Below are 12780 nucleotides of genomic sequence, written 5' to 3'. Positions count from 1 at the left end.
GTAAAGGAGAAATGGTGGGGGCTTTGGCGGGTTGCTGTGGAGGGTGCCGGGCAGTTGACCGGGGTAGGGGTAGCCAGGTGGAAAGCATGGCCAGCAGTAGAAAAATGCTTATTGACATTTTCATTATAGTGGATTTATCAGTGGTGACAGTGTTTCCTAGCCTCAGAGCAGTGGGCAGCTGGGAGGAGGTGCTCTTATTCTCCATGGACTTTACAGTGTCACAGAACTTTTTGGAGTTAGTACTACAGGATGCAAATTTGAAAAAGCTAGCCTTAGCTTTCCTAAATGCCTGTGTATATTTGTTCCCAACTTCCCTGAAAAGTTGCATATCACGGGGGCTATTCGATGCTAATGCAGAACGCCACAGCCTGTTTTTGTGCTGGTCAAGGGCAGACAGGTCTGGAGCGAACCAAGGACTACATCTATTCCTAGTTCTACATTTTTTGAATGGGGCATGCTTATTTAAGACGGTGAGGAAGGCACTTTTAAAGAATAGCCAGGCATCGTCTACTGACGGGATGAGGTCAATGTCATTCCAGGATACCCCGGCCAGGTCAATTAGAAAGGCCTGCTCGCAGAAGTGTTTTAAGGAGCGTTTGACAGTGATGAGTGGAGGCCGTTTGACCGCTGAATAAGGTGCTATTTGGGACATAGACTAAGTGTGTCACATTCATAAGAAAGGACAGATACTGAAAGACCTCAAATGTGTGGTGTTTGTTTTCTCTCCAGGAGTCTGGAGAAAACCTCCCCCCCCCCCGGCCAGACAATGCAAAGCTCCCAAATGATGATTGACAGAGAAGCAGACAGAAGCAGGAGCATTTTAACAGAGCTAATAATGAGCTGCATTCCTGAGGTGGCAGAAGAATTATGATTATTCTATCTTGTCACAACTGCATACTGTCTCTGAGCACGTCTAAATTACTTCATTACAACCATGAGACAACATGTCGAAGCAGCCAGCATAGCTCACAGCAAACCCCTGGCAACCCCTGGCATCGATAAGTCAACACAACAACATCTCTGGTTTATATGTTTGAATATAGGAAGAAAAAGCCTCCAGTTATTTTTGCAAAGGGAGAAAGATGTAAGCTACTTGGCACAGCACCCCCAGCCCGCCGCGTGCATGTGAGGAAGTGAACCTGTCCTTGCAGATCTTCCTGCACTGACAAATGGTCATTAGAGCTACATCTTGGTAATTGTTCGGAATGCTTCAAAACATAGGAGCACTTAAGCCATACCCATAGACATGGAGGAATTTATGATTAATTGCCATTTTGGCAAGGAGTTTCACTGAGTTCTCCAGTTCTCAATGAAAGGAGTAGCTAATGTTGTAATCCTTATACTGACAGCAAAAACTCTTCACTAAATTTACACTCAACGAAAGCTACAAAGATGCTATTTAGATCCGTCTGTCTGGGAACAAATCAGGGCCTGGGTTCCCAAAAGCATCTTAAAACCTCTTGGATGTAAAGTTCCCTGTTTAGGGGTCTGCGTTGTTCTGGTACCGGTTCCGAGCAACTTTTTGGCTTACGAATTGATCTGTGGACACTGTCGATCAACATGGCTTGCATTGAGCGATAGCCCTGGTTCCTACAGACACAGTAGTATATTTTGTCTGCCTGTGTGACGTAGGGCAGATGTGAAATATGAAACCACTTGAAGCTGGGATGTCCCTCCTACCATTTAATTCGCTCTTCCGACTGTCCATCAACTCCTGGCTGAACCCTACGTCACAGCCACTGACAAAGCACATGCCTGCAATCCTTATTTAATAGTGCAGCAGGAGAGAGTGATTGCGTCACAACTGTACATTCAGAGATAAAAAAAAGCCATTATTCTAAAATAATTCATAGATTTTAAACAAAAAACACGTTCTGTTTGTCTTAGATGAGATGAACTCCTAAGGAGTTCAGGAAGCCAAGCTAGAGCTCGGTGAGACATTCACAGCTGTGGAGGCAGATGTTTTGATCTCTAACGCTAAACATACAAATATGTATTTTACAGTTATTAGAAGGGTGAAATCTTATAGTTAGTCATTTTATAATTTCATTATACTATATTTAGAAAGCATATAAGTCATTTTGAGCCTTATTCATACAGTTTTGTTGAATACAAAAAACATAGATATTTTTTATCGTATTTGTACTGTGCTTGAGCTTGTGTCCTCAAAATTGGGTACACCTCAGCAATTTATCACAGTATGCAGCATTGCTAGTTATTGTTTATGGCTTTCTCGTGATAAATAATTACTTTTGGAGATTACGTAAATTACCTTTTCGATTACATATAGTTCCATCTAGTTACACTGGTGTTCGTTAGAACCTTCGTAGGAGCATCATTAAATATCAGAGTTGTTTCCCGAAACCATCATAAGTAAAGTTGCACTTGAAAACACTTGTTATCTACTGACCGTCTCAGACCACTCATTGAACAGCTAAGGTAGTTGTTAGATTATTTTTTGCCGTTCCGCGTCGCTTTACACACAGAAGATCTCTGCTAAACATAGAATCAAGCTGTTTGCGATACAATTTTGTCTTCGCAATTTAACAAGCAAAGAATAAAAAGATGATTCTGAGATGACTGCATTAAAACAAAACACAGCAGGGCTATAGGCAACATAGGCCTATATAGATATATATATATACATATATATTTACTGTTCAGTCAATTGAGTTCTATTTGTAGGCTACACTGTCTGTAACGCCTCAGTATATTTCATGAGGTGTAACAACGTGTGCAATGAAGTGCCAAATTAATCTGTGATTTAGTGCATTATTATGGAGTAAGCATTAGAATGAGCCACCTCAATACTTGCAGCCATATGGTGATAGCTCTCTAGGAGCTGGTCTGTCATCAGTATTGTGGAATAATTATAAAGCTACGGTAAGATTTGAATGGAGAACGCTGATCAGGGAGCTGCGCTGCCTTTCTTTCATTCCTCTCAGTATCGACAAATGGTCCAACGACGCACTTCGCGAACGTTCTTTCTGCGTGGTGTTTTTGGGAAACTCATGTTACATCTTCGGCCGTTGTGGGAAAGATGCATCGTTAAAACACTTTAGTAAGCATCATTTCCATCGCTATCGGGAAACCGGGCCCAGTCCAATAAGAGCGGTCACATAAAACCAGGTCAGATCAATGTTCTAGCTGTTCCTTGGATCAACATCTGACGGTTGGATTCACATCTGACCAGAGGAGACTAACCGCACCATAGGCACTCTGCCCTCTGCTGACTCTCAGCAACAAAACCACCGTTTAAAGGAAGAGGATGTATATAATCTAGCACTATAGAAGGTATCATCTTAATACCCACATATTCCTCACCGAGCGAACAAAATAACTTTAAAGCGCCTGCAGAATACTTAGCTTTGCCTCAAGAGATTTAAAGGCTTCATCTGTAATGACTTAAATGGCTACGGCATTTTTACTCAGAATTGAGTCTTTAGAACTAAGCGGCGGTTCTTCGAGACAACATCTTGAAGGGAAAGTTATAATGGACACTTCTTGTGTCAGATTAATGACGGTAAAGAACAGGAATTCTGTCAACGCCAGCAGGATGCTTGCAACGGTACTCTAATTGTTTTGAATATGAAAGACCTGCTCAAAAGATTCTTCAAACAACTGAAGGCATGCATTAGCTAGATAGTAGAAGATAAAAACCAATAATGGATACACTATACTGGAGCTAAACGGTGGTTTGTTGACAAAACACTTCCTTGTTGGTACACACAGAATGGTCTCTATTAAGCAAGCATAGGAAAAGTGCAACGGGAGGAGACAACGTACAAAAAGCAAGACAATAATTGCATAGTAGCAGGGCCTACATTTGTTTTATTACTCAGTTCAAAGAGCACCGACAATGGTAGAGATCAGTGGTTATATGAGAAGCAATTTAGGGGGTAATTTGGAGTTTGCAATTTGATGCAAAAGAGGAGCAGTCAAGTGTAAATCAGTCTTGTTAACATACAACAGCTGGCCTTGTTCTCTACTGCACTTTGGATCAGAGTAAAGTTGAAGTGAGGCCATTGGCTGTGCACTCAAAGGTCAAGGGGTCACGTCTTAAGTGAGACACTGTTAAACCATTTGAAAGGCACTTAGATTATTATTTTCTATGTCAGGCAGGCCGTGTGTATGTGGAGCTATTGGAAAGATTAGGGGGAAATTATCATAGGGTCCTATTTTCCATAATGACAAGTGCTCACTCACCTTGTTGGAGTATTTTGCCAAAGTACTTGTTCTGACTGGTGCAGTTCCAGCGGCGAAAACGAAACTGGTACTGGCACTCCCGCACACCCAGCTTGGCACCCTTGGCGACCTCGTGGACGATCTCTGGCTGGTTCTGGCACAGCTCAGCCTGCTTGCCCGCTAGTCGCTTGGTCTTCCGACAGATACTATTGGGGTCCATGACCAGAGGGCTCCCCACTGCCCTACAGGGAAGCATACAACAGATAGACTGTGACTACAAATCACACTACAGCGGCATAGCATTATGATGTGTTCGTGTCTTACTCTTACTCCATATAAGTATCACTAAAGCTAAATGTATGTGTTCTTCTTTTAGGCCGTTTGATTACCTGACATCGGGTGTGGAGAGAAATAGTAAAGCTGCAGTGATGCGGAAACATAAAAAGGAGCTAGAGAGCTGTGTGCTAATTGCCGTGTTTCTTACCTAGCATTGACAGATGTATGTTTACCCTTTAGGAAAATTGTTTATTTCAATTCCTAACGGGAGTACGGGCCTCGGGTTCAACACTGTGAACTCTCGCCAGTCCTTCTCGTGACAGTTGCTATGACATAATGTGAGAACAGCCCTATCCCCCTGTTCCCTCGATTCAATAACTCTGCATCTGACTCCAGTTCAGCTGATGTGATCCGTAAAGCTCGGGTCCGTTTTTATCATTATGTGGGAGTAGGAGTGTGTGAGAATACCTCATTGCTTTTCGCTCACCCGTGTCACAGCTAATCTTCCTGACTAATAACATTCATCTGCCTTGTGAGTTTGTTTTAAGAAGTCAAACAAGCACTCTTGCCAATCCCGAGCATTTGTGGCCTGATAAGAAGCATGAGACACAGGACCGTTGCTCTTAAAATGTAATGCATCCCATCTCCAGTAAGTCAATTACATTATTAAGTCGAAACCATTTATATATCAATGTCCGAAACGTCACTGTATATCTGTGATTCAATCAAAATACCAATTATTTGCAGTTAGATGCACCTTTTTTAGCCATAGAGTCATGGAAAACAAAAATGTAACTGCCAACATACTGTACACAAAATAGCATAATGGCTGCACAGATTAAGTATAGAAAAATGATTGAAAGCCTAATAATTCACACTGCCCTAAAAGTGGGGAGTGAACAGTAGCTTAATGCCCACAATGTGAGCTGTCTTCACTGAAGTGTGAGAACTTGACTCCGACAGTCCAGCGTCACCGGCTTCTGGGATCCTGACATCCTACTGCCAGTTCCTGATGATGTATTGGTAACGTCTCTATGGAAACGGATCACAGGGGAACGCATCTCCGGCGCGCTATAGTATACCTACACAGATCTGAGATCCAATGATTCCACACCCATGTGCAAGTGACATGGGCAGACCCAGAACTTAGCAGACACACCGAGTCTTTACAACCCCTGATTATCTGACGTGTCATGGATCGTCAAACCTGGGGGGATCTGCGAGCCAGGATCATAGCTTTGAAATTGGCTCGGCAAGCTGCTCACAAAAAAGGGACCAGGTTTTACAGCAGGAGGTGTAGACTCGTAAAAAAAAAGAAAAAAGAAAAAAGAAGCAGACCATGTTTGAGTTTCTTCTCCAAGTCCTGTGTCATTGTCAAAGTGAAAGGGCAAACCCTCCTCGCCCAATTCAAAAGCAAGGCTTTTATATCACACGAGCAGCCGAAGCAGCTAGAACACTGGCAAGGACGAATCATGCGGTCTGAATATGGCTCCGGCAATATGTATGACGAAGACATTTCTCTGTCTTGAACACCATGCTGTGTTCCAGTGTCAATACAAACCAGGACCGACCTGAACAAAGCACTCACTATGAGGAACACAATGTTATCAGTGTTGAATATGAAAGGATAGGGATCTCTATAAAAGCACACATATCGGAACTACAAAATCAGATAAGCAATCAATCTTCCACGTCCATGCAATGTGTTCATTATTCCGTCTCCTTTATCAGTCACGGTAATGCTCATGGACACGATAATGCTGAAACAGAGTCTTATCACGAAAGAAAGGAGGATGCACTACCATCTACGCCATCAAGAGCCCTCCAAACAGTGCCTCGCATGAAATATCACAGCGATAACCAGAGACCAAAATAGAAAGGGAAACACTGATAAAGGACATGTATCCAAATAATCTAGTCTCCATGTGGGCCATCATGATCGTTTGGAGATAAGCTGTTCTTCTTGCTTTGTGTGGACCTCAAGTGACATTATGAAGTGCATGGCCATAAAGGCTTTTTTTCTCACTTTGCAAAACAATACATTTCATCCTCCTAATTCTCTATGCCGGCTATGGTGGATACGAAGTCGGTCATGACAAGGCTGGAACCCTAGCTGTGGAGAGTGGCTTGTGTTCAGCTCTCTGGTCCGTGTCGCCGAGCCACGGCACAATCGTCTCTAAAACTCAAATCCTGAACTCAAATCCTGCACAACACCAACGCGCCGCCGCTGTCCGTCACATGATTGTCTTGCAATAAGTGAGGACCACATGAGGTCTATGCGCGCACTGAAAAACCTCAATGTCTGGAAATTGGTGGAGGCCACATGCTCTGTGGTGAAACAGTGTACATAGTAGCCCCAGGCCAAGCCCTGTCATTGAATGAGACCTCACGTTGTCACTTATTGCAAGACAAACGTGTGACAGACAGCAGCGGTGCATCAGTGGATTTAGTGCTGTGATGGCGCCAGAGGGGAAGGCTGCCGTCTTATTGGATCTCAACCAACCCTGCTGTTTTGTTTGTTTTGTACATAAGGTTGCTGATACAGTCTATTTTGACTGAAAATAGCTTCTGGACATCAGAACTGGGATTGCTCAACTCAAACTGGACGAAGAGATCTTCATCAATGAGTCGGACGGGAGGGATATAATACAGACACCTGACCAGGCCCAAATCCCCGTTATTCGATGGAGAAGGAAACTGAGATTTCGCGGAAAGAGATCCGGGTGCCTTGTGAGGCTCAGGCGACCAGGGGCTAATCTGCCTATGCCTTCCGTCCTGCTAGCTAACGTTCAATCGCTGGAAAAATAAATGAAAAATACAAAAAATTAACTGAAAAAATATATAAAAAATAAACTGAAAGCACGTTTATCCTACCAACGGGATATTAAAAACTGTAATATCTTACGTTTCACTGAGTCATGGCTGAACGACGACATTAAGAACATAAAGATGGCGGGTTATACACTCTATCGGCAGGACAGAACAGCAGCTTCTGGCAAGACACGGGGCGAGGGCCTATGCATTCATGTAAGCTGGTGCACAATATCTAAGGAAGTCTCGAGGTTTTGCTCACCTGAGGTAGAGTATATCATGATAAGCTGTAGACCACACGTATCTACCAAGAGAGTTTTCATCTGTATTTTTTTATAGCTGTCAACATGCCACCACAGACCGATGCTGGCACTAAAACCGCACTCAATGAGCTGTATACCGCCATAAGCAAACAGGAAAACGCTCATCCAGAGGCTGCGCTCCTGGACTTTAATGCAGGGAAACTTAAATCAGTTTTACCTCATTTCTATCAGCATGTTAAATGTGTAACCAGAGGGAAAACAATTCTAGACCACCTTTACTCCACATACCATAATTCTATCCTTCTGATTCCTGCTTACACGCAAAAAATTCAAGCAGGAAGCACCAGTGACTCGGTTTATAAAAATGTGGTCAGATGAAACTGATGCTAAGCTACAGGACTGTTTTGCTAGCTCAGAATGGAATATGTTCTAGGATTCTTTCGATGGAATTGAGGAGCACACCACATCAGTCACTGGCTTTATCAATAAGTGCATCGAGGACGACGTCCCCACAGAGACCGTACGTACATACCCCAACCAGATGCCATGGACTACAGGCAACATCTGCACTGATCTAAAGGGTAGTGCTAGCCGCTTTCAAGGAGCGGGACTCTAACCTAAAAGCTTATAAGAAATCCAGCTATTTAAACAGGTCAACATTCACAAGGCCACAGGCCAGACGGATTACCAGGACGTGTACTCCAAGCATGCGCTGACCAACTGGCAAGTGTCTTCACTGACGTTTTCAACCTCTCCCTGTCTAAGTCTGTAATACCAACATGTTTCAAGCAGACCACCATAGTTCCTGTGCCCAAGAACACTAAGGCAACCTGCTTAACTGAATACCAATCCGTAGCACTCACGTCTGTAGCCATGAAATGCTTTGAAAGGCTGGTCATGGCTCACATCAACACCATTATCCCAGAAAAAGTAGACCCACTCCAATTTGCATACCGCACCAACAGATCTACAGATGATGCAATCTCTATTGCACTCCACACTGCCCTTTCACACCTGGACAAAAGGAACACCTATGTCAGAATGCTATTCATTGACTACAGCTCAGCGTTCAACACCATAGTGCCCTCAAAGCTCATCAATAAGCTAAGGACCCTGGGACTGAACACCTCCCTCCGCAACTGGATCCAGGACTTTCTGACGGCCGCCCCTAGGTGGTAAGGGTAGGTAACAACACATCCGCCATGCTAATCCTCAACACGGGGGCCCCTCAGGGGTGCGTGCTCAGTCCGCTTCTGTACTCCCTGTTCACTCATGACTGCACGGCCAGGCACGACTCCAACACCATCATTAAGTTTGCTGATGACACAACAGTGGTAGGCCTGATCCCCGACAACGATGAGACAGCCTATAGGGAGGAGGTCAAAGACCTGACCGTGTGGTTCAAGGACAACAACCTATCCCTCAACGTGACCAAGACAAAGGCCAAGACACAACATCATTCTCATCGATGGGGCTGTAGTGGAGCAGCTTGAGAGCTTCAAGTACCTTGGATCCACATCACCAACAAACTAACATGGTCCAAGCACACCAAGACAGTCATAAAGAGGGTACGACAAAACCTATTAATGCTCACTAGACTGAAAAGATTTGGCATGGGTCCTCAGATCTTCAAAAGGTTTTACAGCTGCACCATTGAGAGCATTCCAACAGGTTGCATCACTGCCTGGTATGGCACTACAGAGGGTAGTGCGTAAGGCCCATTACATCACTGGGGCCAAGCTTCCTGCCATCCATGACCTCTATACCAGGCGGTATCAGAGGAAGGCCCTAAAAATTGTCAAAGACACCAGCCACCCTAGTCATTGACTGTTCTCTCTGCTACTGCACGGCAAGCGGTACCGGAGTGCCAAGTCTAGGTCCAAGAGGCTTCTAAACAGCATCTACCCCAAGCCATAAGACTCCTGAACAGCTAATCAAATGGCTACGCAGACTATTTGCTTTGCCCCCCCCCCCCCCCCCCCCCCTACGCTGCTGCTACTCTCTGTTATTATCTATGCATAGTCACTTTAATAACTCTACCTACATGTACATATTACCTCAATTACCACGACACCGGTGCCCCCGCACATTGACTCTGTACCGGTACCCCCTGTATATAGCCCCGCTATTGTTATTTACTGCTGATCTTTAATCATTTGTTATTCTTATCTCTTACTTTTTGGGGTGTATTTTCTTAAAACTGCATTGTTGGTTAAGGGCTTGTAAGTAAGCATTTCACTGTAAGCTACACCTGTTGTATTCAGGGCATTGTGACAAATAAAATGTGATGTTTGATTTGATTTGATAACGATCTGGTATAATGAAGTGCTTCTCTACAGATGATGACGAGCTGAAGCTTGGCCCAGAACCCATTCCAGGAGCGGATGAGTGGAAATGGCACACGCTATATGCACACCTGTGGGCCACACTCCTGGCTGCCTGCCAGACTATGACCCACACACAGCCAGGAGGACCGGGAGTTTACTTGTCCTGAAACTTGCAAAGGCATTCCAAATTCTCTGGTCTTCACTGCTCTCTGCCAAAATGATTAGAGCCTAATCAAAGAAGCTCTGAAAGAAGAGGTTTATCTCAGAGACGTTTCATCTACCCCCACAAATGGCATCCTGTCTGTCTGGTCGGGCTGACAACCATTTGCTTTTAAAGACAAGGGGCAGAGAGACAGGAGTGAGATGGCATGCACAGCTCTCAACAGAAAGCATCTTTGTCCTGTCAAACTGCAGGACCTCCAGGTGTGCTCACCTGAGTACTCCAATTTTGTCTTTGGGGAGAGAGGTTCACAGTTTAGCAGTACTAATAGCTGGCCTTCAAACTTGAAAAGGTTTGATTTAGTTAAACATCCCTCTTCAGATGTGCGTGTCTGAAATGAATTGATTATACTTCAGAAAAAAATAATCTGTCTTGTGTCTTTTTAAGTCTCATACATCTCAGAGTACTGAACAAATAATTGTTTTATGATGACATATCCACTGCCTCAAGGTCCACAGGAAAAAATTCCAACTCTGACCTCCCTAATATCTCTGTTTTTACAACAGGCAATTGCAGACCTCCACAAGCTGAAGCTGAATCTTTTTTGGCTAGCTGAGTCATAACATTAGGGACTTTAGTTTTTTATTGTTGATTTCATTGAGTTACTTAACCACATTTTAGATATTAGTTCGTTACCAACAATAAAAAATGCTGTATTGAAAATAAATGTTGTGGTTCGTTAAGACATTTTTAGAGATTGTCTGATCAGTCATTACAATTGTTTTGAGTGAGTTTGCAGTAGGGAGGTGGTGATAGATAAAGAAAACGAAAACGTTTAATTAGTATGTAATTGTAGGCTAAGTATTACGAAATGCTTCACAGTGCGGTCAAGGTCATCAAAAGTATCACCATGTTATTACACTTGTCAATACGAGGCTCTTTGAATAGTGGTTGTATCAATAGAGTCAAATTCAGAATTACATGTATTTGAGTACATCATGCCAATCTTTAGCCAGATATCAACCATGGACGCGTGCAAAACATAACCTTACATAACATCAGATGACAAAAAAACACAGTTTTCTAAGAAACCTTATTTACATTAGCAACTCAACTTGACGCACATGTTAATTGTTTGTAGCATGACTTACCACCATAACCCAATGATATTGACCGGACACAGGAGGATGAAAAACAGGGCTAGTTGAGTCCGAGATAATGGAATCGTCATGATGAGAGTGTCCTTCAAAAAAACAACAACGTTAAATTAAAAAGTGAGAGGCGCCAATCCCCAATTCAATTAAGGTGTTGTTGTTTTCATTGGATGTCCTGCAGAGTTCGTAATCTGCAGGATTCAGCACACCCACTAAATGCTCAAAAAGTCATTTGAACCCCTCTTTGGATGCACCACTAAAGTTCGATTACACGGTCAGGAGGGAAGAGACATCGTGATGAAATGTGTTAACCTCTTCATAGTCGTCTCTCTGGCAGATAGATTCAAGACTGAAACACCAGAGGCAGAGGTGACAAGCACGTCCTGACTAAAACACCCAAATTCCAATAGCACAGCGATTTTAATCTGGCAGCAAGAATACTACAGCCCGGGGGTGATGGAATGTAGCCAGACTTTGGGCAGAAAAGTAAACCCATGGACCAGCAGATTCCGTGAGGACAATCAATGCTAGCGTTTTAGTGCAAAAGTAATACAATCTATTGGCCTTGGTAACAACTGTACATTTTTACTCGGCATCGAAGTGTCGGGTACTTTTCGATTCACAGGTAGGCGCAAAACCCGCACATTTATCCGGGTGTCTGCGCTCTAATGCACGTTTCAAGTGCTTAAAATATGCGCTCATCTCCCACCTGGTATGATGTCGCTTCGGGCCAAGTGAATACCTATTTTGTCACTCAGAAAAACGGGATAATAAGTTGGAAGAACCTGACTGTGTGCAAAAAAATATATTTTACATCAGAATGGCAGAGAAAGGGAAACATTTTCCCTGTGAGTTTATAGTGAAGAAATGAGAGCTTTCAGGTGTTGCATACCTTTGTCATATTTGCCACTATCTGTTGATAATGTGAACATGCATACTTCTGGGGAAACGATGTAGACCCAAAGTTGTTTTTCCGAAATAAAGTAGACCAATAGACCAGTAAAGCCAACTTCCATTGCAACTGTTGTGGAAAGGCAATAACTTTTTCATCAAAAATATTTATTGAGAGAGAGAGATAATATGTTTCTGCTCATCCATTCATCTATATTTGTATTTATTTATTCAGGACAAATAGCCTAAGGTAATCTTTGGGCTATTACCTACGTCTGTGCTGAAATATATTTTATGATTTGTTTACATTATACTGTATGGAAAAACCTTCTCAGTGCTTTTTCTTTGCTGAGCTCACATTCTATTGTTTCATATTAGTAATTAATAAATTATTTACAATCTTTTCACGACAAAAGGACACTTTGCGTCCATGTGTCATACATATTTTAGATAGGATTACCATCTACTAATCTCCTTTTAGAGTTGCCAAGGGCATCCCACTTGAAATTCAAGATCTCTGTCTTCATGTAGCCCATCAAAGATTCACCCCTGCATTCCAATACAGTGATCCAATCAATCACAATATAAACACAAGCAAACAGGTAATTTCACTAGTCTCATTTGCATTTTTCATTTCTCTCTCTTATAGCCCCGAGCGGCTAAGAGGAAAGAAGAGGAGCCTTGTCTACTATCTCATGTCCAGGTCTCTTTGA

General features: G+C 43.0%; 1 protein-coding gene across 1 annotated transcript in view; it reads right to left on the bottom strand.

Moving 5' to 3' along the window:
* LOC110504149 (protein Wnt-6-like) overlaps window positions 1-11785 on the bottom strand; it is a 30204-nt gene extending 18419 nt beyond the window's left edge. The window contains exons 1-2 of the mRNA XM_036974278.2: window positions 11174-11785; window positions 4207-4427 (exon numbers count right to left, since the gene is read on the bottom strand). Coding sequence (XP_036830173.1) covers window positions 4207-4427; window positions 11174-11253 — 301 coding nt within the window. The 5' untranslated portion in view covers window positions 11254-11785. The remainder of the gene's footprint in view (window positions 1-4206; window positions 4428-11173) is intronic.
* Window positions 11786-12780: the final 995 nt, after the last annotated feature.

Source organism: Oncorhynchus mykiss, chromosome 3 (assembly GCF_057628025.1).
Source record: "Oncorhynchus mykiss isolate SJ-2025 chromosome 3, ASM5762802v1, whole genome shotgun sequence".
Taxonomy (NCBI): domain Eukaryota; kingdom Metazoa; phylum Chordata; class Actinopteri; order Salmoniformes; family Salmonidae; genus Oncorhynchus; species Oncorhynchus mykiss.
The sequence above is the reverse complement of the archived record's forward strand: the minus strand, read 5'-3'. Positions and strand labels throughout refer to the sequence as shown.